General features: G+C 52.2%; 10 protein-coding genes across 10 annotated transcripts; 1 reads left to right on the top strand and 9 right to left on the bottom strand.

The window, feature by feature from the left end:
* Positions 1-271: 271 nt before the first annotated feature.
* Positions 272-1,108, bottom strand: TrAtP1_012637 (uncharacterized protein; the record flags this gene model as incomplete). Its single annotated transcript, XM_014088416.2, has 2 exons — positions 272-791; positions 879-1,108. 2 exons carry the CDS (start codon positions 1,106-1,108, stop codon positions 272-274), a joined length of 750 nt encoding a protein of 249 aa, XP_013943891.2.
* Positions 1,109-2,236: 1,128 nt separating this feature from the next.
* TrAtP1_012638 (uncharacterized protein) lies at positions 2,237-3,229 on the bottom strand (the record flags this gene model as incomplete). The annotated part of the gene is made up of 1 exon (XM_014088417.2): positions 2,237-3,229. The coding sequence occupies one exon, from the start codon at positions 3,227-3,229 to the stop codon at positions 2,237-2,239; it is 993 nt and encodes a 330-aa protein (XP_013943892.1).
* A 3,164-nt stretch (positions 3,230-6,393) lies between these two features.
* Positions 6,394-7,506, bottom strand: TrAtP1_012639 (uncharacterized protein; the record flags this gene model as incomplete). Its single annotated transcript, XM_014088418.2, has 1 exon — positions 6,394-7,506. The coding sequence occupies one exon, from the start codon at positions 7,504-7,506 to the stop codon at positions 6,394-6,396; it is 1,113 nt and encodes a 370-aa protein (XP_013943893.1).
* An 869-nt stretch (positions 7,507-8,375) lies between these two features.
* TrAtP1_012640 (uncharacterized protein) lies at positions 8,376-12,406 on the top strand (the record flags this gene model as incomplete). The annotated part of the gene is made up of 3 exons (XM_014088419.2): positions 8,376-8,533; positions 8,705-10,437; positions 10,488-12,406. 3 exons carry the CDS (start codon positions 8,376-8,378, stop codon positions 12,404-12,406), a joined length of 3,810 nt encoding a protein of 1,269 aa, XP_013943894.2.
* A 1,161-nt stretch (positions 12,407-13,567) lies between these two features.
* TrAtP1_012641 (uncharacterized protein) lies at positions 13,568-15,274 on the bottom strand (the record flags this gene model as incomplete). The annotated part of the gene is made up of 1 exon (XM_066115620.1): positions 13,568-15,274. One exon carries the CDS (start codon positions 15,272-15,274, stop codon positions 13,568-13,570), a length of 1,707 nt encoding a protein of 568 aa, XP_065971719.1.
* Positions 15,275-15,458: 184 nt separating this feature from the next.
* Positions 15,459-16,712, bottom strand: TrAtP1_012642 (uncharacterized protein; the record flags this gene model as incomplete). The annotated part of the gene is made up of 2 exons (XM_014088420.2): positions 15,459-16,433; positions 16,521-16,712. 2 exons carry the CDS (start codon positions 16,710-16,712, stop codon positions 15,459-15,461), a joined length of 1,167 nt encoding a protein of 388 aa, XP_013943895.2.
* A 1,526-nt stretch (positions 16,713-18,238) lies between these two features.
* TrAtP1_012643 (uncharacterized protein) lies at positions 18,239-20,572 on the bottom strand. Its single transcript, XM_014088421.2, has 3 exons — positions 20,192-20,572; positions 19,332-20,125; positions 18,239-19,270 (listed from the first exon to the last, which is right to left on the bottom strand). The coding sequence occupies exons 1-3, from the start codon at positions 20,370-20,372 to the stop codon at positions 18,650-18,652; spliced, it is 1,596 nt and encodes a 531-aa protein (XP_013943896.1). The 5' UTR covers positions 20,373-20,572; the 3' UTR covers positions 18,239-18,649.
* Positions 20,573-20,791: 219 nt separating this feature from the next.
* On the bottom strand, positions 20,792-21,517 carry TrAtP1_012644 (uncharacterized protein; the record flags this gene model as incomplete). The annotated part of the gene is made up of 1 exon (XM_014088306.2): positions 20,792-21,517. One exon carries the CDS (start codon positions 21,515-21,517, stop codon positions 20,792-20,794), a length of 726 nt encoding a protein of 241 aa, XP_013943781.2.
* Positions 21,518-21,953: 436 nt separating this feature from the next.
* TrAtP1_012645 (uncharacterized protein) lies at positions 21,954-23,278 on the bottom strand (the record flags this gene model as incomplete). The annotated part of the gene is made up of 2 exons (XM_014088422.1): positions 21,954-23,170; positions 23,236-23,278. The coding sequence occupies 2 exons, from the start codon at positions 23,276-23,278 to the stop codon at positions 21,954-21,956; spliced, it is 1,260 nt and encodes a 419-aa protein (XP_013943897.1).
* Positions 23,279-24,570: 1,292 nt separating this feature from the next.
* On the bottom strand, positions 24,571-24,822 carry TrAtP1_012646 (uncharacterized protein; the record flags this gene model as incomplete). The annotated part of the gene is made up of 1 exon (XM_066115621.1): positions 24,571-24,822. The coding sequence occupies one exon, from the start codon at positions 24,820-24,822 to the stop codon at positions 24,571-24,573; it is 252 nt and encodes an 83-aa protein (XP_065971720.1).
* Between the last annotated feature and the right edge of the window lie 1,605 nt (positions 24,823-26,427).

Raw genomic sequence — 26,427 nt, forward strand, 5'->3', positions numbered from 1 at the left:
CGTGACAAGTTAGGCGACGCTTCAAGCTTCGCTGCTAGATAACGCTGACTGCTCTTGATGGGAGAACCCCCCCCGAGCAGAGTGAAAAAAAAAAAAATACAGATGATGATACAGAAATAAAAAAATCAGCTTGACCGAAATGCGCCAACAAACTCCTTGTGCCTTTGCATGGTATCCCATTTCTACCGTCCAGCCCCCCCTTTCCCGTGGATATATTGCTCGGAACGCCAGCGAGAAAAAAAAAAAAAAGAGTTTCAAGGAAAAAACGTCTTCACACAGACCTCGCATTACTCTGCATCACCGGCAGCCTCTCATCTTCATCGTTAGAACAGCAGCACCCTGGTTGGCTAGAACAGAAGCACCCTCCGTTATCCGAAAAGAAACAGCCTGCGTGATCGCTAAAGCAGCACCCTCGACGATCGGAAAAGCAGAGGCCGCCGCGATCGGAAAAGCAGCATCCATGGCGGTTGGAGAAGCAACACCCGTCAGCCAAGCAAGAGCTCAAGCAGCAGCAGGGGCATGCCGTCGTGTAATCAGAACCGCTGTACATGTGCCGCACCCAGGGGTCTTCGACGCCGTAAAAGGTAATGGGGTCGTGGTCGTCGTGATGGCTGTGGGAGGCGCTGTGGCGGGAGCTGGCGGTTTGATGGCTCATGGGCGCGGTGAGGACGTAGCCCTGCGTGTTGATGCTGCCGCGGGCGCCGGGCCGGCCTGCCGTGAGCGAGGGCAGGGATGAGGCGCTGGTGTTGGATCTGACGGTGATGTGGACGTGGGCATCGCTTGGCCGGGGGCTGTTTTTGTCAGTTGGATTTTCTCTCCATTGATGTGATACATGCCCATTTGATGAAGACTGTGTATAATTCAAAGGGACTACCTACAGCGTGGAAATCTCGTATGAAGGCGGCAATTCATTCTCGTCGTCGGCCACCGCAGAGGGAAATGCATCGTCGCCAGCAGCAAGGCCGCGGGATGGACGGCTCGCAGCCGCGACAGCAGGCGCCGGCGGTTCTGGTGCTGGGTCGGGAGGAGGCGACGGAGACGGAGGCGGAGAGGGAGGAAGGCTTCTCTGGGGCACGACGACAATCTTATCGTTGTTCGCGTCACTCATTTCGGGCATTTTGTACAAATCATGATGTTGATTTGAGAAGAAAAAAGAAGGATGAAAAAATTACCAGAGGGTTTAAGGAGCAATTCCACTCTGAGCCTTTCTTGCTTGACTCAAGAATTGGAAGTTTCAAACGGCTCGATACTTAAAAAGCCCTTTTACATACAGTACGACCCGGCTCTTCGGAACGTTTGAACGGGCTTGTTTGACTTGCCGGCGTGGCAAAAAAAAGAACGCCCTGATGAGTGCTGTATTACACATTCTTATGGCAGTGGAGGGGCAACAGCCAGACCAAAATCTCCCCATATTATGGGCACCAAGGTAAAAAAGATGGCTTGCGGATGTAATCAAGAAGCCGGCGCCTGGCGTCGTCAGCTGGGCGGAGCTGGGCTGGAGAGGAAGAGCTGAGGCGTGTCTTGGAATGGAGGGACATGGGATGGATGTCGTTCAAGTGCCGGGTTTACATGAAAAATATAGATGCTTGGACACTACCTAGAGAGCCAATTTATGCAAACAAACTAAAACGCCCTTGAAATAGCTATTCTATCCCATCATTATCCTATCCTATATATAGATGATCAAGCAATTGTTCTGAGCACCAGACTAAAACACCACACACGCAAATCCGGCTCCTGGCGAGATCCGGGATCCACCGGCGACAGGTGCTAAATCTTATTTTAGGTTATAATACGGAGTAACTGGAGTAACACTAATTTACCGGTACTCCATATGTTTGAATGACAGCTTCGTACTTCTAAAACATCTAAAACGTTCTAATTGTTGGACTCTGCAGCTGCTGTTGATGAAATTCTCCCATGCCAGCATTATTATTCAAGTAAAAAGCGTCCTGGATATACAACTCCATGTGTATTAAAACCCCCTTTAACGTGAATACTCGTATCATTAAACTCCTCCGTCCCAAAATTCCCTGCCGCGTTCGAGTCACACGAAAAATGAAACAAAATACAAAGCGCTACCGTGTATGCTGGTATCCAAAAATATGCACGAGAATTATACTATTCCGACTGTAACTGATGCCGCCCAACTCCCGGTAGTGACAAGTTCTGATATTGCTACCGCCCAAAACGCCCCAATTTGCTGTTACGACACTTTGTAAATATCCCCCTTGATTTATACTTGTAACCCCGATACCGAGACCGACATCTCATGCTGAATGTTGTTCCTGGGTGTCTTGGGAGGAGCAATTGATGTGGCGGCCGAAAAGTTGGATTCGTCGACGGTGCCTCTCCTCCTCGCAATGATGCTGCCGTCTTCCGTGTTAACGACGCCCAGCGGCAGAGTAATGGCCGGGTCGACTGTCTGCGTGTCAATGAGGGCGAGGCCCCTGTTGCGCCGCATGTACTGGGATAGTTCGACAAGACGATTCAACACGCTGAATTCCATCTTCAGTTTGATGCTGTATACCAGAGGCTTCCACGCGGTCTGGAGGTCGTAGTTGTCGGTAAATTGGAGGACCAAGATGCTGATATCCAGAGCGATGATGACGAGGTTGACGAGTATGAGATGCACCATGGTCGTGCGGTATGAGCCAGTCACGAGTCCCCTGTAACTGCGCAGGATATTGTACGTCTCGCGGATATACAGCACCGAAATGATGACCTCTTGCACGAAAAAGACTGTCAATTCAATCTTTTCAAAGACAAAGTACGCCCGCTCGTACTGCTCCGCCCTCGGCGTGTTGCAGAGGAAAATCAGCACCGTAATGGGCACCAGCAGCCAGACTGCATTGACAATGATCATGACGAGCACTCCGCGCACCAGCCTCTCCCTAGGCAGGACAATGTGCAGCCGCGAGTACAGCACCAGCGACTGGCCCGTGACCATGGCGGCCCAGCCAAAGATGCCCAGCGCCGTGTAGACGTACGTCGACAGCGAGCCGCCAATGGTGCGCAGCAGGTAGCCCACGGCGCCCAGGGCGATGCCCACGGTCGAGACGACGAAGCTCCAGCAGTAGAGGCCGCGGTAGTGCTTGAAGGTGACGGCGATGTGGCACATCAGCTCGCCGGCGTTGTAGAGGGCCAGGCTGAAGAAGACAAACATGACGATCCGGGTGCGCTCGTCGTGGGCGTGGCCCTGCGAGACGAGGTTGGCCGCCATGGCCATTTTTCGACGGCGCCGGGGGGGCTTGGAGCGACGAGATGCGGATGGAAGGGGAGAATGAGAATGGGACGAGTGGCACCGCTCCGCTGGTTTCAGCAGCATGTTTCTCTCTGCGGCGGTGATGCAGCTGGAGAGCTGGGGGCCATACACCTTGATTCCTTGTTTTTGGCGTGCGTGAGTGTTCAGTGACGTTGTCGACAGACTCGGATGGAGCAAAGAGAATGAAGGATTCAATGAGTGAGATTGTCAAAAAGGAAGGTCCAGATTTCGAAAGCCACAAGAAGAAAAAGAAGAGAAATGAAAAGAAAGGAAATCAAAACACGTGAAGGAGGTTGGCTAGTCTAATATGTAGGTAGGAGAGAGAAGGCGCAAAAAAGCTCAGCTTGCCGCATGCATATGCAGGCATAGACTATGCGGCAGCTCCAGACTGCCTGCGCTGCAATGTGCTCAACTGGCCATGGCCTATACCGAGCTTGACCTTTTATGACAGATCAACAAAGAAGAAACAAATGAAAGAAGAGAGACCCGGGAGAGGGCAACCCGGTGACCGGGGTCGAGACCGAAAGCCCAAAAGTCGTTTTGCACTTGCGCACGACCAACAGCCCCCGAAATTCCAATCAAGCCGTGGTGGACTCGCAGTATAATCGTTGCATACATGGTTGCCTGCTAATGCAGTACTCCTCACATGCATTGCGCTGCTTTTGACGTTGACGCCTTTTATTTTGTTATGCATCTGCCAAGTATTGAGGCCGGGCTGAGCAGGTGAGACACACGAAGCCGCAAGCAAAGGGAGAGAGAGAGGGCCGGTCCCTCGCTTTGGCAGCCTTGGCATCAGACACGAGCCAAAGAGGCAAAAACCAGGCCGCCACGGTTTCGGGACGCATACGCGGGCCGTGGAGAGTAGCGCTGGCCTTGATCATCTGGCGGTGGGCCCGTGTTAGCGATCGTTTGGCCAAAGGCCCCTTGTCTGGACGCTTGGGAAGATGCCGCTGTGAGTGATGGCCGGCTCTTATTGGCAGTGGCTGATGGGCTGGGGGGGATGGATATACAGCTGGCTTTGGGTGCAAAAGAATGTATGGTGACATCAGCTTGGGCGAGATGGCCAGTTGTCCGGGGTTTTTACTCGACGATCTCGTGAACTATCGGGAGAGGAAACAAGACTACGTAAATAGAGAGGGGAATTCCGCTTGGAGGGGAAACAATATTCGCGGTTGTGAAATAGAATCCATCTTTGGCTGCAATGGCACCACTCATTGCCTAGGGTTTTGTTCACCGCATCCTCGGCAGTGAACAACAACCCCCCCTTAGGAGGTATGTATCAAGGAAAAATCAAGGCTAGGATTCAATATTAAAAAGCAAAGAGCAAAGAAAAAGCAACACCTGCATCACCTCCCTACAGCTCTTAGCGAGGTCTGCCGGGTATCAATGGGTAATACTAGTCCAGTAGTAAATTGATGGCTTACATGCCGCCAAACGGCTGTGGGGTGTTGATTGGCCACGGATACGCATCCAAGGCAAAGGAGGAAAGGGCTTACACGTAGGGCCAAAAAAAGCAACCAAGAGACTCGAGTTTAGAGAGACGAAGAAAAAAGCAAGAAAAACGAACCATGGAATGGACCGAATATTTCGGCTCCCTCTAGCTGGAGCAGTCCCCCTGTTGGCTGTAAGGGAGGAAGTGGTGTCAGCGAGTCCATGTAAGGACTGTATGGGCTGCATTTATTACTTATGCATAGTAGTGCCTGCTTTTTATTATTTGACTTGAAAACAGGCTTCATGCAAGCATTGTGTATACTAGTATCTCTCGCCAAATGGAGGCTTTGGAATCATGCCATCAAAACGGCTGGTCGTGTCCATCGTGACCCGACAGCGCGAACCGAGAGCGGCCCAACTCCAAGGGCTCGGATTTGGCGATGCTTGGCCTGGGATTGTAAGTGACAGAACCCCCTGTCGCCCCCCCTCGCCTCTGTTACCCGATCCCAGCGAGCTTTGTCTCAAAAATCCAGCCGGCGTTCCGGCATTGGGCTGCCGCCATGGGTCGGGGCTCAGCTCCAGTTCCCAGAGACTGTTAGTGGACGCGGCATCTACAGTAAGGTATTGATGGCTTCAGTGTACATGTATTTGGGACCCGTGACAGCGAGCGGTTGCATACTGTACTTTGCATGCTCGTACATGGCATATGCACGTACAAGTAGTTGTTGCATGTTTGGGATAAATTGGAAGCGGCTATGAGGGTGACGAGCTGCTCCTATTAGGTACCGAGATGGACTCATGCGCGCTTCGTGGAGTTGCCATGCCCCGTAATGATACATACTCCGCAGATGCATTGGGAGACGGAGCGAAACGCCTGACAACTCAGAGCAGCAGAGCCAGTGGCGAGCCCTTCCCACCGGTCCAGCCATCCATCGTGGTCTTGGTGGCGTTCCCAGCAGCCAGGTGTGGGGATTAGAATCCAACGGCACTTGAAATTGTGTCTGGCCAAGAGAGGGGGCCAGATGAGGACGCCATGGCCACGATTTGAGACGGAAGTCTAGGCTTCCTCTCTGCCGGTTCTTTGGGTTGATTGCGCTATATGCGAGCTTATTAGCATCCCTGGGAACGTCCACTACGGGCACGCCGCGTGAGCTTTGGAACCGAGCATCTGCGCGTTTAATGACAGGCGATGCTACGGCTTGAAGCCGTCCGTGCCTAAGCTGAGCGGTGGTGGAGATTGGATGGCTGAGAATCCCTGGCCGTGCGTTCGCCAAAACAGGCTTTGCGTCTGCATATGCACTCGGACAGGACTAACAATTCAAGCGTATGATCCAAGAGCCGTACCAAGCCGTAGCGAGACCCTACATGTAAGTAAGATTGGTGGCTTATTGCGGGAAGATGTACAGGGCGACTGTCTTGTGTGGTGAGAAATACTGAAGCTTTGCACAAGGTGTATTATTCTTGAGAGAGACACAAAGAGACATGTTTGCTATTACGGGCGTCTCCACTGGAGCTCGATCGATCGATCGATCCTTTATCTGGGGAAGAAAGCCTGCTACTATTAATACATTATGTTGAAAGGTTCAGAGTAAAAAAAAAGGTTCTCATCGTGACTTGACATGTAGATTCCATTACTACCGCCAGCAATAAGGCGCTGTTCGTATTCGTGCTTTAGAAAAACAAAATGTAGATTCCTCTTAAAAGATGACCTTTGATGCTACGCTAAGCAGCCAAGCCGCATCACTCCAGCCTCCCTCGTCCGTTGTTGGAGGCGGCACAAAGTCCTCCGGGTCCAAAGGCCCCTCGACGTGACGCCTCAGCCAAGCACTGCGGTCCACGTGCGATTGCGAATCTGCCAGTGACTCGTCGTACTCTGACTCGTCGTCATCGTCCGTCTCCTCCTCGTGCTCGTCCACCGAGAAGAGCGACCATCCCATGAAGCCAGTCATCCATGACGCCTTGGCCCCGGTGCCGCGGCGCATCAGCCTCTTGACGTCGGCTTCGGCGTCTTCGAGCGTGTCTCGCTCCAGCTCTTCCAGCCTCTCGTCGAGATCGACGAAATCGGGGCCGGCGAGCGACTCTTGGTTGGGGAAGTAGGAGGCCTCGTCCAAGGTCCGTTCTATGGGCGTCATGAGCTGGCTCCGGCTGCCATGGATGCTGTGGGATCGGCTCTGAGACCGACTGTGGATTTTGCTGCCAATGACGGAAATAGACATGTCGTCGTCGGCCAGACTGCCGCGCCTGCTTGTAAGCATGCTTGTGATTTCCCTTTCCCGCGCGAGCTCGTCTTCAAACGCCACGTCCTCAAAATTCCGGATGCCTGTGAGGCTTGTAGAGCTCTGGCGCGAGATGAGCCATGACTGGCCTTTGTACTCTCTCGCCTCAAAAGTCATCATTGCGCCGGTCCTCAGCAGCCAGTCGCCATCAGGCCCATCGTCATGCCGCCGGCGGGGGGTCGTTGTGCCCGACGTGGATTTCTTCGTCGCATGATGGCCGCTGGCAAGGTGCGACGATGATTTGCTCTTGGTGATTGGGGCGCCTGAGGCAGAGGCTGTGCGGTTTCGTGATCTCGAGCGCGAGTGAGGGTTGGTTGCGGAGCTGGCGAGCAGCCGAGGCGTGGTGGGAGCGGATTTGCCTTGTAGATACGAAGTGCTGGGACGGGGCACCGGCACGCCAGCGTCAACTAGAAGCTCATCGTCGTCGAGGGGAAGCTTGGTGGTCAGAGGAGCAAGCGAGAGGTGGTTGACATTGGTGGATGATCGATTCTTGCGGCGGACGCGCTCGGCATGAGGAATGTAAGAGACGTCCATGATGGAGGTGCAGGTAGTTGAACAGAAAGCCGCCGATGGCCAAAGTAGTCAATTAGAGCTTCTCAAAGTCTTTCAAACGAAGGCACTCAGACATGGAATTATAAGAAAATCGCAATCGGCGGTCAGCGGCGAGAAATGACACACCAAGCAGGCAAGGGAAAGTCAAGAGAGGAGTCGGGCGTTGGTTGATGGCTTTAGCTCCAGCAGGGAAAGCAAGTTCCCGAGGTTTGGAGGCTGCCTGTGATTCGCCGAGTGCCGTCACCAGCCGCTGTTGCACGCACTGTAGAGCCGCTAATGACGCTGCAAAAGCGCCGGTCTCGTGGTGATTTACAGTTGATGTTGCACTTGCTGGTGATGGATGCAACTGCCGAGATTCCTGTTTGTTTCCGCAAGGAGACAGTCAATTATATACAACTAGTAAAAGATCTGTGATGACATACTCTACTGCGTTGAGACTAGTTTGCCTTGCATTCATTTGGTAATTGATCTTATAGATGAGTGTTTACTGAGCTCCAGACATAAATCAACTTCGGGGCCGTTAGCGCCGATCTGGCGCAAAAGTTACAATGGGCTCAGGCGGCGAGCCATCAATTTCTCCAGCAGCCCAGCTTTGGGAGACGGAAGAGGGAGAAAAAAAAAAAAAAAAAAAAAAAAAAAAAAGTTCCGTCAACGCCTGACTGAAAGGAGCATCGAATGCAACCTTGAGACACCAAGGAATCAAACAACGAAAACGAGAAGAGCAGATCGAAGCTTAGTCGTTCGATTCTTCACGCAACGCTCACCCGCTCCATCAGCCCATCGACAAGGGGTCTTTTCTTTTCTTTTTCCCTGTTCCATGCGCTGAGCCCCTCCAAAGCCGCCGCTTCACGATGCGCAACCTTCGCAACCTCCGATTCGGAAGATGGCGGCATCCGGACTTGACTGCCGCCTGCTGGGATCCCGAGACTGACGAAGTCGTGTGCTCCATTGGGCCGACGGTGCAGAATCAGACCATCGAGCTGGTGAGGCTGTCGGACAAGGATTCAATGTGCGTCTTTGCGAATATTTGCTGTTTTGTGAGACTCAAGGCGGGGGCGGGGCAGCAACTTTTGCTGCTTGGGCTTTTTGTGGCTGCTTCTCTTTTTGTAGCGAAGCCTCTGGTTCATCTGATGCAATATTCAGAACAAGTATAAACGCCAAAACTAACATGAAATTCAAGAACCCGTCGCACAATCGCCCGCTGGGATGCGCCCAGTCCCACCCCCGATCTCCTCGTCGACCGAATCGTCAACCTTCAGTACTTGAGCGGCAGCGCCACGACATGCGTCGTTCTGGAAGGCGGCGATATCATTACGGTTCGCGAAGAACCAGGAGGGCCCTTTGATGTGCACATTGAAATCATGGGATCCATCGATGCCGGCATTGCGGCGGCGCGATGGTCTCCCGACGGCGAACTGCTGACGGTGGTCACAAAGGCCGATACCGTCGTCTTCATGGGCAGCACATACGATCCTGTCGCAGAGGTTACCATGACGGAAGAGGATCTCAAGGCCTCAAAGCATGTTTCCGTAGGCTGGGGCAAGAAAGAGACGCAGTTCGAAGGCCGCGGCGCCAAGGCCCTCCGAGATCCCACGATCCCACTCAAGGTCGACCAGGGACTTCCGAGCTCAAACGAAGATGCATTTGCGTCCATCAGCTGGCGAGGGGACGGTGCATTTGTAGCTGTCAACTCGGTGCAAAACGGCTCTCGGCGCGCCATCAGAGTCTACTCTCGTGAGGGAGAGCTGGATAGTGTCAGCGAGCCCGTGGACGGATTCGAAGGCGCTTTGAGCTGGAGGCCATCTGGTAATCTAATTGCCGGTGTTCAGCGCTTGGCGGATAGAGTCGATGTTGTGTTTTTCGAGCGCAACGGTCTGCGCCACGGGCAGTTTACTCTGCGATCGCCAAATGGCTCCCCCTTGGATGCTAGCGACACCAAGATTCGACTCGAGTGGAACTCAGACTCGACTGTTTTGGCTGTCATTCTCAGCGATACGATCCAGCTCTGGACGACGGGCAATTACCATTGGTATTTGAAGCAAGAAATTGCCATGGACCCTGGGTTTGCCTGTCTGGCTTGGCACTCGGAGAAGGCCCTTCGATTTGCTGCAGTGTCGACGGAGAGCATGATTCTCGCCGAGCAAATCTTCCACACGTCGCGAGGATCATGCCGGCTACCGTATGATAATGGAGTAGTTGCCGTCATTGATGGTGAAACTGTCAAGATCACACCTTTCCGCACTGCCAATGTGCCTCCCCCCATGTCCTTGTTCGAGGTCAAGGCGGAGTCTTCTGTCGTTGACGTAGCATTTGGACGCCAAAACTCTTCATTTGCGATTCTGCACCAGAAAGGTGTAGACCTCTATGAGCTGCCCTTGAAAAATGGGCGATCAATTAAGCCGGTGGAGGTGCTTAAGCTGCCCTTTGATACCCCTAATATGCCAGAGCATCATATACCTCTAAGAATCTGCTGGGTGGCGGACAACAGCTTGCGTTGTATGAGCTACCAGGATGACTTGGGCCATCTGCAGCTGGTGGTATCGACTGGCGAAGGAAATGCTGCTGAAATCAGCATGCTGGACAGTAATTTGGTCCTCGGGGCCACCGCCACTCGCGAAGATGATTCTACTGTTGAGAGCTATGGCCAAGACCAATCCGGCAGGTTGTATAGGCTCTCAAACTCGGGAGTTGAGATTCTTCCTTTCCAGTTCACAACGCAGCTTCCGTGGTTCGAAGTCAGCAAGCACGAAGACATTGAGATGGCCTTTGGACTTTCGAGAGCGGGACACATTTTTGCCAACTCTAGATTGTTGGCCAAGAATTGCACTTCTTTTGTTGTTACGCCGAATCATCTAATTTACACTACTAGCAATCACTTTGTCAAGTACGTGCACTTGACAGCAGATATAGAGGGTAAGTATACATGTCATAAAACTGAGTCATAGTATCTAACGTGGACGCAGATTTGGAAGTCCCTGGCGATGACCCCGAAAAGGATGAGCGTTGCCGCAGCGTAGAACGTGGCTCTCGTCTGGTCACAGCCATGCCAACCAATATGAGCATTGTGCTTCAGATGCCGCGAGGCAACCTGGAAACCATCTTCCCTAGAGCTATGGTTGTTGCTGGTATCAGAAGCTTAATCGACGAGAAGAATTATGCGCGTGCATTTTCATACTGCCGATCACAGCGAGTTGATATGAACATTCTGTACGATCACAAGCCCGAACAGTTCCTCTCAAGCGTTGGACTCTTCTTGGATCAGCTCAGCGAGGTCTCTTATATCGACCTTTTCCTCTCATCGCTTAGGGAAGAAGATGTCACGCAGACCATGTATCAAGACACCAAGCGATCCAAGTCTCACTTTCACAGCATCAGCGCGGCCCCAGAAACGCTTCCAGTTACAAAGCCCCAAGGTTCCAAGGTCAATGCAATTTGCGACGCAGTTCTTAAAGACCTACAGCCCCTCAAAGCAACCCATCTCCAAAACATCATCTCCGCTCATGTCTGCAAAGTGCCTCCTGCTATGGATGACGGATTGACTCTTGTCGCTGAGCTGATGCAGGAAGACGAGAAACTGGCCGAAAAGGCGGTAGAGCATATCTGCTTCCTTGTGGATGTCAACCGAGTGTATGAGAATGCATTGGGTCTATACAACCTTGATCTTGCTTTACTTGTTGCGCAGCAATCTCAGCGAGATCCAAGAGAATATCTCCCCTTTATCCAAAACCTGCATGTTCTTTCTGAGCTTCGCCGCAAGTTTGAGATTGACAATCACCTCGCACGCCGGCAGAAAGCGTTAGGCCATCTCCAGACTCTTGATGCCTTTGATGAATTGTGCAAGTACACTAGCAAGCACGACCTCTACCAAGACTCCCTCAAACTGTATAGATACGACCCGCCCCGCTTGCAGACACTTACCGAAATCTATGCCATTTTCCTGGAATCGAAATCTCAATATCGGGAAGCCGGTCTGGCATACGAATCGATCAAAAACTACGCCAAAGCCACCAACTGCTATCGCTCAGCCGGTGCCACATGCTGGCAGGAATGTCTCTTCACAGCCTATCAGCAAGATCCTCCTCTCTCTGCGGATAGCAAAGCAGAGCTTGCTACCGCTCTCGCAGACGCCCTCTGGGAAGCCAAAGACTTTTCATCCGCCGCGAATATCCACCTCGACTACCTCTCTTCGCTTGAGACCGCCGTCAAGTGCCTGTGCCGTGGTTATCACTTTGCCGAGGCCATTCGTCTCGTCATTCAGCACTCACGTCCCGAGCTTCTCGAGAGCGCCATTGACGTTGGGCTCGCCGAAGCACTCGGCCGGACGACTGAGTTCTTGGCCGATTGCAAGGCCCAACTTCGCGCCCAGGTCCCTCGTGTCGCCGAGCTGCGCCTAAAGGCCGCTGAAGACCCCCTGGCCTTTTACGAGGGTGAGCGTGCTGGCGGGCTGGATCTACCCGACGACGTCTCCGTAGCAGCAAGTTCGCGCGTCAGTACCTCTGCCAGTTTGTTCACCCGATACACCGGCAAGGCGGGCAGTGTGGGCACCGCCGGCACGGGCGTCAGCCGCGCCACGAGCAAGAACCGTCGTAGGGAAGAGAAGAAGCGCGCCAGAGGGCGAAAGGGCACCGTATACGAAGAGGAATATCTGGTCAACAGTGTGCGACGACTGATTGAGCGCGTGGAGGCTGCGAAATCGGAAGTCGAGAGGCTGGTCTTTGCGCTCGTCAGGAGAGGCATGGCTGAGCGAGCGAGAGCGGCGGAGGCACTGATGGCGGAAGTGACGGAGGCGTGTGAAGTTGCTGTGAGGGGAGGTATTTGCCGTTTCGGCGGCGCAGCAACTTCAGCTGCAGCAGGAACAGGAGCAGCAGCAGCAACAGGCTGATGAGGCGACGTGGAAGGCTTCGGGCGGAGAGGGCGTGCTCCAGGAGTTTATTCAAGAGCAGGGGAAGAAGCTGGAGCCGCCGGTTATCACGGGGATGAAGAAGCTGGCATTATTGGGGTGATTGGAGTTTTTATGTCGTACGCTTTCTATTGGCTTCATATGTTCAAATAGGGAATGAATGTTTTTTTTTTCTGTGGATTTGAGGAGTTGTGTATGTGTGAATGGCATTTCTATGTAATTCAACAGCTTGAAGTTACGAGGCCATATGCCAGGTTCTATCGTCTTACTGTTTAGGAATCATGCTCAACAAGAGTTCACTAGAATCTGGTTCTTTTGTTTATTTTATTTTGTTTATTTGGATTTGCGCTAATCAATCTCTCGAACAAGTAATCAAAAAAACCATCTACCGCCAACTCGCGAAAAGAGATGTATACTGTTATACCCATCTTTTCGTATCAAAATTATTCCCAATCTCTAAAGAAAGAAAGAAAAAGAGAGAGCGAGCTAATAATGATAATAACAGTAATAGTCAATAAAAAAAAAAGGGAGGGAACTCCACGCAAGAAAAAGAAATGTATAAAAAAAAAGCAGGATCCCTCATTCGCCTCCGCTATGAAATTCAATTCAACACAAAGCTTTAAATCTAAGAAAACGTCAATCTCAGTCCATTACCCATCAAGAGAGAATGAACTGCATTCAATTTTCTTTTCCCCTCGCTTTCCACACGTAGACGTAATGTAATATAATGTAATGCTTTCCATCAATCTCATATCAAACACAAAAAAGGGTAAGGATCAAACAATCAGAAAAAAAAGAACAGAAAAAAAAGGGGCTGATGAGAAAAGACTGGCCCGATCGACAGCAACGAAGTATCAAGCAGTCAAAAATACATGTAGTTCCAAAAACAGGAAAAGAGGTCGTGATAATGACAGATGTCTTTGTCCAATCGTCAAACTCAATTTCCTCATATTCGGCATTGACAAAAAAGAAAAGGCGAAAAAGGTGGTTGGTGGCTTCAAAAAGAGGGATATGTCAGCGCCACTCTGTGGTTGACAGCAAGCTGTTCTGGATAGCAAGAGATCCAATCAATGTTCTCTTCTCCTCTCCTTTCGTTTCTTCTATTCATCGGCAAAGCCTTGCAGTAGAACAAGGGCCGTTGCATTATTCGTTGGCCGCTGTCGGGCTTTCAGCTTTCTTTGGCGAACCAGGTTGGCTTCCGGCAGCAGTTTCATTAACTTGTTCTTCACCCCCTTCTTTACCTTCTTCACCCTCCTGTTCTTCTTCTTCTTCTTCCTCCTCCTCCTCCTCCTCCTCTTCCTCTTCCTCTTCTTCTTCTTCATCAGCAACAAGACCATTCATACGCTCCCACACCTCACGTCGTATCTTCTCGTCCTTGGCCAACCGTGCTCGCTCAATTTCTTCGAAACCTCCGGATTTCTTCAGCTTGCCCTCGGCAACAAAGTTGTGAATCTCACGATGAAGTGGGTTATCCGTACGGCTCTTCAATTCTTTCTGTCGCAGCTTCTCAGCACGTTCAATCGCCTCCAGACGGTCTTGGTGGTTTGGCTGCAAAGCTCGCACTTCTCCTAGCATGTCTTCTTTCGCAGCACTCTGATTGACGCTATTGCCGAGGTTGACAACCTTGGAAAAGGTGCGCGCAGTACTGGCGCTGGGGCCAGTACCGGCATCCTTCATCTGTTCCTTGGTAGCTTGTTCAACGAGAGCAAACGTCTCTGAAGCCTTCTCCAAGTCGTCGCGCAGGTCAATAAGCAGCTCCTCCATAATGCGCAACTCATCACGACCCTGGCAAACATCCTCAAGCTCCTTCTCCCAAATCTTGGTCCAGATCGGCTTCTCCTTGTTCATGTAGTCTTCCATTGCCTTTAGCTGTTTAGAAAGCGAAGTAACGTCTTTGGAAACGACCTCAAGCTGTCGAGGTAGTGGTCGGACGCCGCGGTGCACGACGTCCTTGCGCAAATCTTCCACCAAGTCTTGGAGGTCGTCAACCTTGGCAACCAGTCGATCCGAGTCGGCGTTGAGCTGTTTTCGTCCATTTGTAACGTAGGCATATCCGTTATCCCCATCCATACTGGGGATTGCGGCCTTGGCAGCCACTGTTTTGACATTGGCCGCTTTGCTGCGAATAGTGGACATGGAAGCCTGAATCTCGGATTGGAAAGTGGAATAGGTCTGTCGGAGAACAGCAAGATCGCGCCGCAGGGTTTGGACTTCTCCAATCTGGCCGCTGCCGAGCTTCTTTCCGGCTCCCAGTAGAGTCAGCGTCTTTGGTTCATCGGCAGCTCGTACCGGGGCCTGCTGAGCTTGCTCCACAATCTGAGCCATCTCCTTGGCAGTTTCTTGTTGGCGATCCGACACCCGCTGGAGAGTGACGGCCTGGTCATCCACATTCTGCTTCACCTCTCGGACAATCTTGGTGAGTGCAAACATGCCCTCATCAATGTGCCGCTTGACTTCGTCCAGCGCCTCTACGTTGAGTACCAAAACAGTTCGATCCTTGATATCGCTTAGGTCTTCCAACTCATGACGAACGCCAGATACCGGGTCCTGGATGTAAATCTCGGGTAAATCGGCGCCATTTTGCTGCGTGTTCCAAGAGAACTTATCTATAAAAGCCAGCTGCAAGCGCCCAATGGACAGTTCATCGCGACCTTCGGGTAGAACAATCTTCTTAACCTTTGACTTGTATTGTAGGAAGAGTGTCAAGTCCTTGGTCGGTGTGGGCGGGGGTGAAACCTGAAAGTAGTTCTCGCTTGGCTTTGACTCTGCGGGAAGAGGCGCTGCTGTCGGGGTGTCGTTTTGCTTGATTTTCTGTTCCTTCTTGGCTTCAGATTGCGGTGATTCGACCATGAACGGGTTGGAGTCGTTTAGAGGTCCGGAGAGAGTTGCGCCTGGTGCGTACTTGTCATCAGGAGTCCTGGTGATGGGACTCTCAGCTGGCTGGGTAGGTAAAGTTTCTTCTGCCACCTGGCTGGGAACGCGAATAGGGGAATTGTTATAAGTACTACTTCTTTTGATTTGAGACGCGGTACGGCTATGTCGAACGGATTCGCGTGACTGAACAGCGCGCAGCGATTCTCTGGCCTCTTTCCTTCCCCTGTTCGGCAAAGTCCCGGTTTGCGACGGAAGCATAGGGACGGCGCTCACGGACCCTCCAAGGTGTTTCGAGATCTGGTATTGAGAGTATCGTCGGGATGCTCTTCTTTCCAAATCGCCACCTTTTTGCAGCGCTGCTAAAGCGCTGGAGGTATTGTCCGGCGGTGTAGGAGGCGGGGGGTGGAAACGAATCGATATTGAGGTCTCCTGGTGGCGACACTGACGGCATTGAAGGCATGGACGACTCTTCCGCTGGGTAAGGCGGTACTACAGGCATGTTCTGCATAGTAGTGCTAGACACGGAGGACATTTCTGACGCAACCGATCCCCTAGACTGGTCTCGTTCAGCGTTGAAGCGCCGCGTGGGCGATGATCCGCCATTGGGCTGGGGACCAGATCCTGGCCGATGCGAGGATGGTCGATGGCTCTCCAAGGTATCCTCGAGCATATTCGTCAAGCCACTGCTCCCACTGGCAATCGTACTGACGCTGGTGGTTCTCTCCGGCACGGAAGATTCCCTATCTCGTCCCTGTTTCTGGCGCAGCCTCTGTTGTTTTCGCTTTAGTCCGTGGAGCAGGTTGATGATGATATCTCGAATCCTAGGCAGATATTTCTCCAAGCTCTCGGCACTGGCTTCCTGGCTCAAGCAGGCCTCGAGAATACTCCGCAGCAAGTCTGGGACGTTGCCGAGGTCGGATGTGTCGACGTTGATGGCCGTAAAGGCCCGGCAAGCCATGTTGAATTCATAGCCTAATCGCACGTAGACGTCGGAGACCTGCGCATCGGTTGCCTGGCCGCGCGACCACTGCGTTAATGTTTCGAGAAGCTGTTTTGTGGCTACGAGCAGGTGCGTGACGCTCTTTTCGATTTGCGACAATGGCATGTTGGAGCCGCTTCCCGATCCGGACGAACCCTGTACAGTCGATTAGAAAGCGTCAGCTTGAGTCGCGCTCCGACGACTGGGATGAGCGCCAGATCCCCCCCTGGAGATGCCACATACCTCGCGATTTGCTCTCCTAGAGCCGCTGCTTGACGGAGCAGATCTGACAGAGACGTTGGACTGTCGCTGGGCCTGGCCGGGCGGGATGCCAGGAGAAATGGCTCGAACCGAAGGCGGAGGCCCAGGGTCAGCAGCACCTGGAGAGCGCCGCTGCGAATATGCCCTCTGAGCGGCAGAGGCTTGCGGTTGCATCGTGAAGCCTCTTCGTCTTTTTTTTTTTTTTAATCTTATTCAGTTTCTGTTTCCTCCTATTATTTCTCCCAAGCTCGTAGTAGCGACGAGTGTTTCCTGTCGGGTGTATCCCTCGCCCCTGATATTCGTTCCACGTGCCGTGATCGCGGGAGCCAGGCGGGTGGCTGGCGAGCGGGTCGAAGAAGGCGTTTGGTGGCGGATTGGCAAAAAATTAATGAGCGAGCGAGCGACGATGTCCGAGCGGGAGGCGGAGTCGTCTGTCGTGGAGTCGAAATCGAAGCCGTGAGTCTCTTTGTATAAGCGAAAAGCAGCGACTGAGGGCAAGTCACATTATCCAACGAGCGGCAGACGACAAGAAGCAAAAAATAAAGAGAGAGGCCGAGCGCAGTTTGGTCTTTCGGCAATGCGCTATGCGCACATTCAACTGGCGGCCGGGAAGCAAAAGGACAGACGTGGCGGCACCGCTTTTTGCGACAAGCCCTCGAGGCGAGAGAGAGTGAGTGAGGCAGTAGGAAAAATGACGAAGAAGAAAGGAAAAAAAGGGAAAAATGAATGGCCGGGTTTGGGACCTGCAAGAGGCTGGCGTTGGTGGTCTGGTCTGGTCTTGAAGAGAGATGCGAGAGGGGGTGGCCTGGTCTGTGTTTTGCGTCTGTCAGCAAGAAAAGCCCGTTCGTCCACCGGAAGAGCTGAGCCAGCCCGGGCGGTACCTGGATATACCTGGCGGGTGCCGTCTTGGGCCGTCTGCAGGGCGCACGTCCCCGGTCCTGGCGGTACCTGCAAGTCGCTGGCGTTACGGTGCTAGCAGCGGAGAAGCTTCGGACCCGGGCGCATCAACCATGCGGCGAACAGGGCTCTATTGTAGGCCTATAATGGGCACTTATTGTATTTAATGAGTGGCCTGCAGGAGAGTCAACGACGCAAAAGCCGTGTGCAGATGAGCACTTTGACAAAGCCAAGGTATAGACTAATAGGGTTCGAGACAAGGTCTCGGGAGGGAGGATCTCGTATTCCCGCAAACGAACAGATAAAACAGTGTGAATATGGCAGACAGCGTCGCCGAGATGGGATTACAGGTGGTCGATCTCGTCGAATGCAAAGAGAGGCACACACGCACAAACAGAGAAAAAGGGAAAAAAAATTAAATCCAAGTCTTTTTTTTTTTTGTCCATCTTTATCCAGCCCCCTCGATTATGCATGATAAGGGCTTCTCATTTAGTTGCGCAGGTCGTAAGGTGTCATGCGCAGGAACCGGAGGCTGTCAGTGGCTGGAAGCGCCATGGCATAGCGTTGGGCAGCTTTTTGGGGAGACGCTCAACGTCATGTGGTTATTTATAGCTGCCCAAAGCCTTATCCCCGGAAACGATACGACGCTGGATCCCATTCACGGCTTTGGGGATCTGGTGGCAATGGCATTTACACGAATTAAATCCCGATATCGTGCCTGGCAGTCTGCGACAAACTGGTTCGACGAGTTCTACTTATGCGAGGCTGACTGTGCTTGTACATGCATGTACCTTCCGGGGTGACATTCATCCCCAGTTTCATGTTTCACATAATCCTATCAGATCCCACTGTTGCATCCATCACTGCCTCGGATTCTCAACGCAGATGTTTCTTACACGCAGAAAGAGAACCAGAACAAGGGCCCCTAACAGACAAATTTGCTATACTTACACGCACAGTACGATTTGGCAATCTTCTAGAACGCTCCATCACCCTGCACAAAGTAAGGGGGGCCCAGCCACCGATCCGCGGTACCTTGCATCGATACCCGGCACAGCTCCCATGGCAACGCAGCTTTTCAGGAGTCGCGGTATTACTTGCGCGCCATATAGATCAGGGTCATGGATATCACACGCGTGTTCTAACTCCGCTATTCTATGCATGTATGAAATAACCAATAACGCAGGTACGAGGTAGATCGTCCGCAAGATTACCTATCGTACGCCCCATCCATTGTCTAGCAACGCCGTGGCCTCCTCCAGACTCAGCCCTGCCGTCTCGGGATATATTCGCCAGACAAGGCCAAGCCCAACAGTACAGATTCCGGCATAGAGCACAAAAGTCCAGGATGGACTCAGCGCGTCCATCATTGGCAAAAAGGTCAGTCCAACAGCAAAGTTGGCCGCCCAGTTCGTAGCTGTCGCAACTCCGCTGCCAACTGAGCGTACCGATAGAGGAAATAGCTCGCTTTGCATCCATGGCACATTACCTAAACCGAGGGCATAAGATGCGACGTAAATCATGATGCTGACAAGGACGACAATGGCGGGGCCGCTTCTTCCCTGGCCTTCATTTACCGATGCCGTGTCACTGCTGCGAGTGTCTGGCGCCTGGTCCAGAGACAGATATGAGAATCCACCCGCAGCTAGTAGCAGCCCCAGAGCCATCATGGGTATTGAATAGAGTAAGATCCGTCGGCGGCCAATCTTATCAATGAGACCCAGCGCAACGAGCGTGAAGACAAAGTTGGTCACGGCAACGATGAGCGATGTCAAGGTAGGGCTTTCAAATCCCATGATGGAGAATATGGTGGCCGAGAAGTACATGAGCGAGTTCTAGACAGTCCACGTTAGTATTCGCGTCTGCAAAGTAGTAAGATTCGTTCGTTACACTTACAAATCCGCTCAACTGCTGCAAGCCCTGCAAGAGACATGCAATTGCGAGTGCGCGGCGATGTTTCCCTTCGCCCAACAGCTCGAACCACACATAGAGTCCATTCCACGGGCCAAACGTCTGACGATCCTGTAGCAGCCGTGTTTCGTCCTCTTCCCGGATCTCAAGTTCAATCTCCTTGATGATGGCATCTGCAGTGCCATCAAACCGCCCTTGCACGCCATTGACCTTTTGAACAACGCGCTTGGCATCTTCAGACCTCCCAGCCTTTACCAACCACCGCGGTGTTTCCGGCATAAAGGCCACGAGAGCACCTTGCAAAGCCGCTGGCAAAGCTCCCAAGCCCACCATCCACCGCCACCCACTTTCTTTTGACGCATATGTAGACAATACCCAGCCGATAATGTAGGCCGCCATCTGCCCAAGCGTGATAAACAGCACATTGATAGTCACCAAACGGCCTCGATATGACGACGGTGCAATCTCAGCAATGTATAACGGCACCACAAAACTCGCAGCACCCACTGCCGCGCCGATAATGCAGCGACCAGCCACCATAGCCGGAACGGTAGAGCTGACAGCCTGCAGAACAGCCCCGATGATGAACAGCACGTCGGCGTATAGAATCACCCGTTTGCGGCCTAAGCGGTCGGCAATAAGAGACGAGAATGGCGAGACGAGCAGTGCGAAAAGGGAGGTCGAAGAAGTGATGATTGATTTGTCCATCGAAGTGAGGTCTCGGTCCGACAACGCCTTTCCGATCGAGACGAGCGTGGCAGATATAACGCCGGTGTCATCTAGGAGCCAGGCTGGTAAGCATCTTCTCTGTAAATAGCAATCTCGGGACGATTAGAAACGCGTACATCCAAATAATAGCCCGCTAATTCCAGCAGCAAATGTCAAAATCAGGACGAACAGGCCAGGCCGTCCATTTGTCGCCTTTCCCGCTGTAGCCCTCGACCCAGGCTCGTCGTCGACAGTATCGTAGGGCGCATCGTCGTCGTGGCGGTTGCTCGAGATGAGCGGCGCTTGTGAGCTATCCATTGCGATAGAAAGCCCGGACGCCTAGAAGCGGGATTTTATTAAGCTCATTGGCGGGGGATTATTCGTAAGAGTGAGGATGAAGTTGTTGTTTGGGAGAGCAAGTCAGATTCGAGGTTCCGAAAATAGCGGCGTGACCCTGGCACTAAGACCCGGTGACGTTTCCGCCTACCCCAGACCGAGATGGAGATCAGATAAGATGCGCCGGCATTTGAAAGGCACATGTACTATTTGCATGCACTGCAACCCAATATCGGCAGTAAATTTATTAGAATTTTATTGACTTTTGTGCTCATTTGTTCACACTTGGGAATGTCTCTGGCTGATAATTTCCGTAGCTAGGTATAAATACTAGCTAGCACCACAAGTTTCATGGCATGTTACATGCATCTCACTCCGGCTTCCTTGCCAATGCCACAATGCTAAAGTTTGGGTTCCCATTGCTGACCTTTAAAAACTTGCGCACAGCCAAATCCAGCGCCCCCCTCACTGAGCACATCGTCACCTTCACGCATCAGTCCGCGATCCAGAGGGCCATCGGTGGCTCCCTCCAGCTCCCACAGATGGCCGTCCTTGCCCTTGACAAAAGATATAAAGTGGTTGAAATTCTCTTCGTTGGCTCCAGGCGGCTGGGAATTTCCCGTTCGAGCGGCTTTCATGTGCTTCTTCTCCAGTTCTTCGTTGTTGTACAGCGCAGCAGCTCTTTCAACGGGCTTGAGAGGCGTGGCTTGGTTCAATAGCCCGTCCAAGAAAGAGTCCTTTAGAACAAACTTTCGTGCTTCCCCGTTAGCAACCGAGTGCAGCAACGCCATGAGGCCGCATGAATGGCCAATCGTCTGCTGCCACCAAATGATGGGCTCTTCATCGCCGCTCTTATCGTAAGTCAGTTGCGGCGGTGACACGGTAGTTCCGTCTTGGTTGCGGAGAGCATAGTACACGGGCTCTGGCGCGATGAATATGAGCGCCAGGACGGGGCGAGGCACCAACGAGAGGAGATCGGCATCGTCAAGACTGTAGACGTCGTAGAATCCGAGATCGGGTGAGACGCCGAGGTCGTGAACGAGAGATGTGAAGACCTCGGGGTTGTTTTCTAGAGGGATGAACGTTTTTTGTCCGTTTGGACGGATGTAGACGCCTTCAGTTGGCATGGTGAGCGACTTGGATTTTCCTAGCTGTGACTGTGAGCGGTGGTTATGATGGCGGATTTGGAGTTTACAAAGTTGAAGATTTGAGAGTCTTTGGTGTAAGTCGAAACAAGTGCACGTTTGGGCGCGGGGTTGTGGTAGTGACGCAGCAGGTACGCGGCGCTCCGTTGCCTAAGGTCGTAGCTATACCCTTTTTATTCATGCAGAAAGGCAAGAGCTCAACAATAGGGTAGCAATTGATATTTATAGAAACAATCTATTTGGTGAATGGGGAGGTTTCTAGTGATGCTAATCATGAGATGAAATAAGACATTCAACTTCGCTGTGGCTCCAAACAAGGACATGTAAGTCGAGGCGACATCAAAACAGCTAGGTATGTAACGCAGAGAAGAGAAAGAAATGAACAAATCTCAGCTGTAACACGGCTGGCACGGCTGAATTACACCTTGTTCAGAGCGTCTGCTTGAGCCTGTGCCTTGGCCACCGCGGCATCCATCGCCTTCATCTGCTCGGCATCCAACCCCATCCCCTTGGCCTCCTTCATCCGCTGCCGGATCATCTTATCCATGAACGACTTTGGCACGCCAGGCGTAAACATCAGGCCCTGGCAGCGATCCCAGGCCAGCTGCTGAATCTTTTCGACGCGGGCAATCATCTCCGACTCAAACTGTAGAATCTGCTCGTCCAGGTCTTCGCTGCTCTGGGCCTTGAGAATCACGCGGGCGAGGATCATGGCGTCTTCAAGTGCTTGATTAACACCTTCGCCCGCATGGGGAGTCATCAGATGCGCGGCATCGCCAATGAGCGTGACGCCAGACTTGTGCTGCCACTTTTGCCCAATGGGCAAACGCCACAGCGATCTGGTGCTCGTCTCCCCCTGAGTGGCATCGAGGGCCTTGTGAAACCAAGGGGCCCAGTGCTCCATCTCTTTGGCCATTGCCTTCTTCACCTCTGCCAAGTCTTGAGAGTTGTAACCGCACTTCTCGGGGTTCCCCCAATCTGCGTCCTCCCGCACAAAAGAAAAGCCCGCGTTGAGGCTACCATCACCCATCTGCTGAATAGTGAACCGCTGGCCGTCGGCACTGGCAAATAAACTTCCGCGGTTGACAATCTTGTAGATTTCAGGCGCAGACTTCTCCGCATCGGGGATGCTGAAGTGATGCATGGCGACTCTCGTGTACTCTGGCTTCAGCTCAGGGGCAATGGACAGGCGGACCTTGCTGAAGGCACCGTCGGCGCCAACAACAAGATCGAAGCTGGCAGTTGTTCCATTGGTGAAGATCAAGGTGTTGCCCTCTATCTTTTGCAGACGATGAGCCCATTTGACGGTACCTGCCGGGAGAGAGTCGAGCAGGATTTCTCTGAGCTTTACACGGTCGATTTCTGGGCGCTCGCCAAAGGCCGCGGTGGACTCGGCATCAAGACCACGGACAACGTAGTAGCGAAGGTCCTTGTCCGTAATGGCCATGTATTGCCCGTCGTAGCGAGCATGCGACAGGAACTCGTCCCATAGGCCGGCTTCTTTGACGGCTGCTAGGCCCGAGGTAGTGTGCAAGTCCAGAGTCCCGCCTTGGGACCGGACACTGGCGGAATCCTCGCCTTCGAATATGGTGGCTTGGATGCCTCCGAGATGGAGAAGCCGGGCGAGGGCGCAGCCTGGGTTGATTGTTAGCCATTGGTTTGAGATATTTTGACATGGTATAGAGCTGTATGTTACTTACCAGCTGGGCCCGCTCCAATAATGGCAATCTGTAAGTTTTGCATATTTTTACTGTTCAAGTCTTTAAGAGATAGGGTGGTTGCTTGGTGCGGAGTAAGATGATGGAAATTGAGCTGTGTAAGTATTTAGTGAGCCGTAGCGTAGTTTTGAGCTTTTTAAAGATGCAGTGATGGAGGTAGGAAAGCTGTGGTCGTAGAACTGGATTGGATATTTTCTGATTAATGTTAAGTCAAAATGGTTCTTTCACGTCCTTTTTGTATTCCTCTGAGAGACTCCTGATCCTGTGTTTAGTTCGCCTACGCTCCGTTTTGACTTTGCTTCGAGTGGCCGTGTAAGCGTCAGCCACTTTGGCGCGGACTTTTACGAAACATCCGGCCACTCAGCTCTTAAGCGACACGTAGAAAAATGACTGCTGGTGCATACGCGGCGGTATCATCATCGTTCTATTTTCTATTGGCGAAATTAAATAGTAGCAAGAAGGATTGTTTCTTATTGATCCTTCGTGATCCTTCATACAGACCATCTGCCACGCAATGCGCTGGCCGCCGGGAGCAAGTTGCCGTTGGAGTTTCTAGTCTCCTGGACGAAACGCATGTCTGCCTTTTAGGCAGATACGACTAAAGAAAGCACTCAGCTATCCAAAAAGAAACGAATATTTTTACTATTTTTAATTGCCGAAACCTAGTACTTCGCTTCGCATTGTGCATTGTAGGATTGTATGATCATGTGAGAGAAACCATCGCTGTAAGTCTTATAGGACATTAATTGATCGGTTGCTAGCTTGAAAGCTGTGTGTCTCGAAACAGAATTCTGCTTTGGGGATAGTCAAGAAATAGAGAATCTACGACAGTAACTCGCATATCTATTATTGCAAAGGCTGTTATTCTACTGCTTCTACTGCTTCTACTGCTTCTGCCATACATGTATGATATAACAGCGTGCTTTATAAGTATTCCAAGTCTTGCGTGTGAATCTCCTCGGTAGTTTGCTTTCCTACTTCCCGCTTGCTTACCTGAGTACGGTTAAGTAAGCATCGCCGCGACCTTGGATTCTCGCAGCTCCATCTGCAGCAAGGAAGCTTGACACTTCTAGAACTACCGGCCCAGCATCTCGTTACGCACGGGAGCTAATGTTCCCGCATCAAAGGTGTCCATTTCCAGGTACAGGAATTCTTGCCAAGACAAGGCCAAGCACTCATCAATCTGAAGGCTGAGTAACAGCAGCAGCAATCAGTTCATAGCCCTGCCTGGTTATCGGAAAAGTCCGTCTTGGTGCAGTCGGACTTTGAGAGCTATTCTCCGTCCCGGCGTGGCCCAGCGGCCAATCAGAAGCGACCTCAGCCCGGCGCATAAAAGGTGGCCGGTCCGCTGGAATCTGCTAGAGAGGTCTTGGGGAAAATAAGCTGTTGGGCTGTCATATTTCTGCTCGTTTCTTCTCGGGCATGCCCACTTTTGTCTTGTTTGCGGTTACGGGAGGAGAGTTCACCCTGAATAAGCCGGGCTTTGGTTCCGACAACAGCCGCTTTGCTGGGTCGCGCTGATTCGGCCTTTCGCTTTCGCTCTCGGCACACAATAGCGCTAGAAAGCATCGCGCAGATTTTTTTCTTTAAACGTCAATGGTCTGTACGGTCGCTGATAGGAGAAGCTACGTCATTTTGCATCTCGGGGGGGGCGAAAGCCGTTGGCATGGTCAGATACCTAGGCAAAATCTATCTGCCGGATTCTCCATGGAGAACACTCCGTGAGGCTGTGGTAGGTATTTGAAATCGCATCATCTTCTGGATTAGTTAATTGGCCATGCGCGCGGTGGGTATCGCCATGATCGTTGGGAAGATCGATCTGCCTGTTCGGTCATGAAGCAAGGGCCGCTACCTCCGTCACGGAGCATTTCGCGATGCGGCTCGTATGAGCACTCTACCTCAGGCCAGGGGACGGCCAAGGCGAAATGATATAGGGGGACCAGTTGGATACGCTGTGGAGCAGTGCTTGATAATGAATCGAAAAAAAGACAAGGGGACTCGCTTTTCTTGAAAATTAAACAAGAAATATTCTGGAAACGTTGGGCATCAACTGCTGGTCCCAGGCACGGCTGGGCTCTCCCGGGCCTAGGCCTCGATGGCTCTCGGCCGGGATCGCGAGAAGAACCGCCTTTGGGTGGAACCACGCCAAGCAACAAACCCGGCATTAAGTCCTCGGGCTTTAGCTGGCCCCATTGTTCTTGCGCTGTGCCTAGGTTTGCGAAACAAGAGAGATAGGAGAGCTGAGCGCAGAGATTTCCAAGCCGGGTGCCGTGCGAATTGCAACAGGCAGAAAAGTGACTAATGCCGGGGGGCGAGCTGGGATGAATAAACATGAATGATAACTAGACTAGATGGGTCCAACTAACTCAAATACCAGTTTCTGCAGTCAGAAGTGACATAGCTGCTTGTTCAAGTCGCTATCGACCGTCTATTGTGCTACATAAAGAGCAGCGTTGCGCCGTCCATCTTACATGCATGCGGAATCGGTGCTAGCATTGACACTTCAGCTTCCCCTCCGAGATCTTTTGTTCGCCCTGTTTGTTAGCGGAGGACGGGAATAACTGCTTTGGATTAACGTACATGTTCCAGTAAACACCATTCACCTCATCGAGTTGTCATTGTTTTGCATCGACTAAAATCTGTCGACGACTTACGAATTGCGCTGCCATCTGCTTGCTATACTGTGCCGGAGCCAGGACCCTCTCTTTTCCGCCATTGAAACAGAACCAACTGGACCTTTCTTCCCGCTGCTACTGAGAGCCTCGCCTGTCAGCTCGACATCATCACATCTCCAGCGCCCCCACCTTACCTAATTAGCCATCAACATCCCACTTAGGCCCTTCCAGTAGCTGGCTCTAGCCCATACGCGTACTAGCCGTCTGTGCACCTGTCCTGTTCCAGCGCTAGTGCCGCGCCCGGACGAGTACTCGGTACATTCCATCTCGCCCTGCCAGCCCCCAACCACTGCCGTAACGAGTACCGTGGCCTCGCTTCCACCTATCGCAACGACTGCCGTGCCTGCGCCGTCAAGCTTTTTCGCACCCTAGCTCTGACCACCGACTCTATCTATCGGGGCCCCCTCTTCGCCCTCGGTTTGCTGGGGTTTACTCGGCCAATTGGTTCTTTTCCATCAGCCATTGGCCATCATATTTATATCGGCGGTGTATCCTTTTT

The sequence above is a fragment of the Trichoderma atroviride genome, chromosome 7 (genome assembly GCF_020647795.1).
Source record: "Trichoderma atroviride chromosome 7, complete sequence".
In the NCBI taxonomy this organism is placed as follows: domain Eukaryota; kingdom Fungi; phylum Ascomycota; class Sordariomycetes; order Hypocreales; family Hypocreaceae; genus Trichoderma; species Trichoderma atroviride.

What these genes read in the sequence shown, in the direction of transcription:
- TrAtP1_012643 (XM_014088421.2), bottom strand. Translation starts at nt 20,372, where the DNA reads ATGGATAGCTCACAAGCGCCGCTCATCTCGAGCAACCGCCACGACGAC. An exon ending in TAGCGGGCTATTATTTGGAT is followed by an intron (nt 20,126 to 20,191) that starts GTACGCGTTTCT and finishes CCTGGCTCCTAG; the next exon opens with ATGACACCGGCGTTATATCT. An exon ending in TGCAGCAGTTGAGCGGATTT is followed by an intron (nt 19,271 to 19,331) that starts GTAAGTGTAACG and finishes TGGACTGTCTAG; the next exon opens with AACTCGCTCATGTACTTCTC.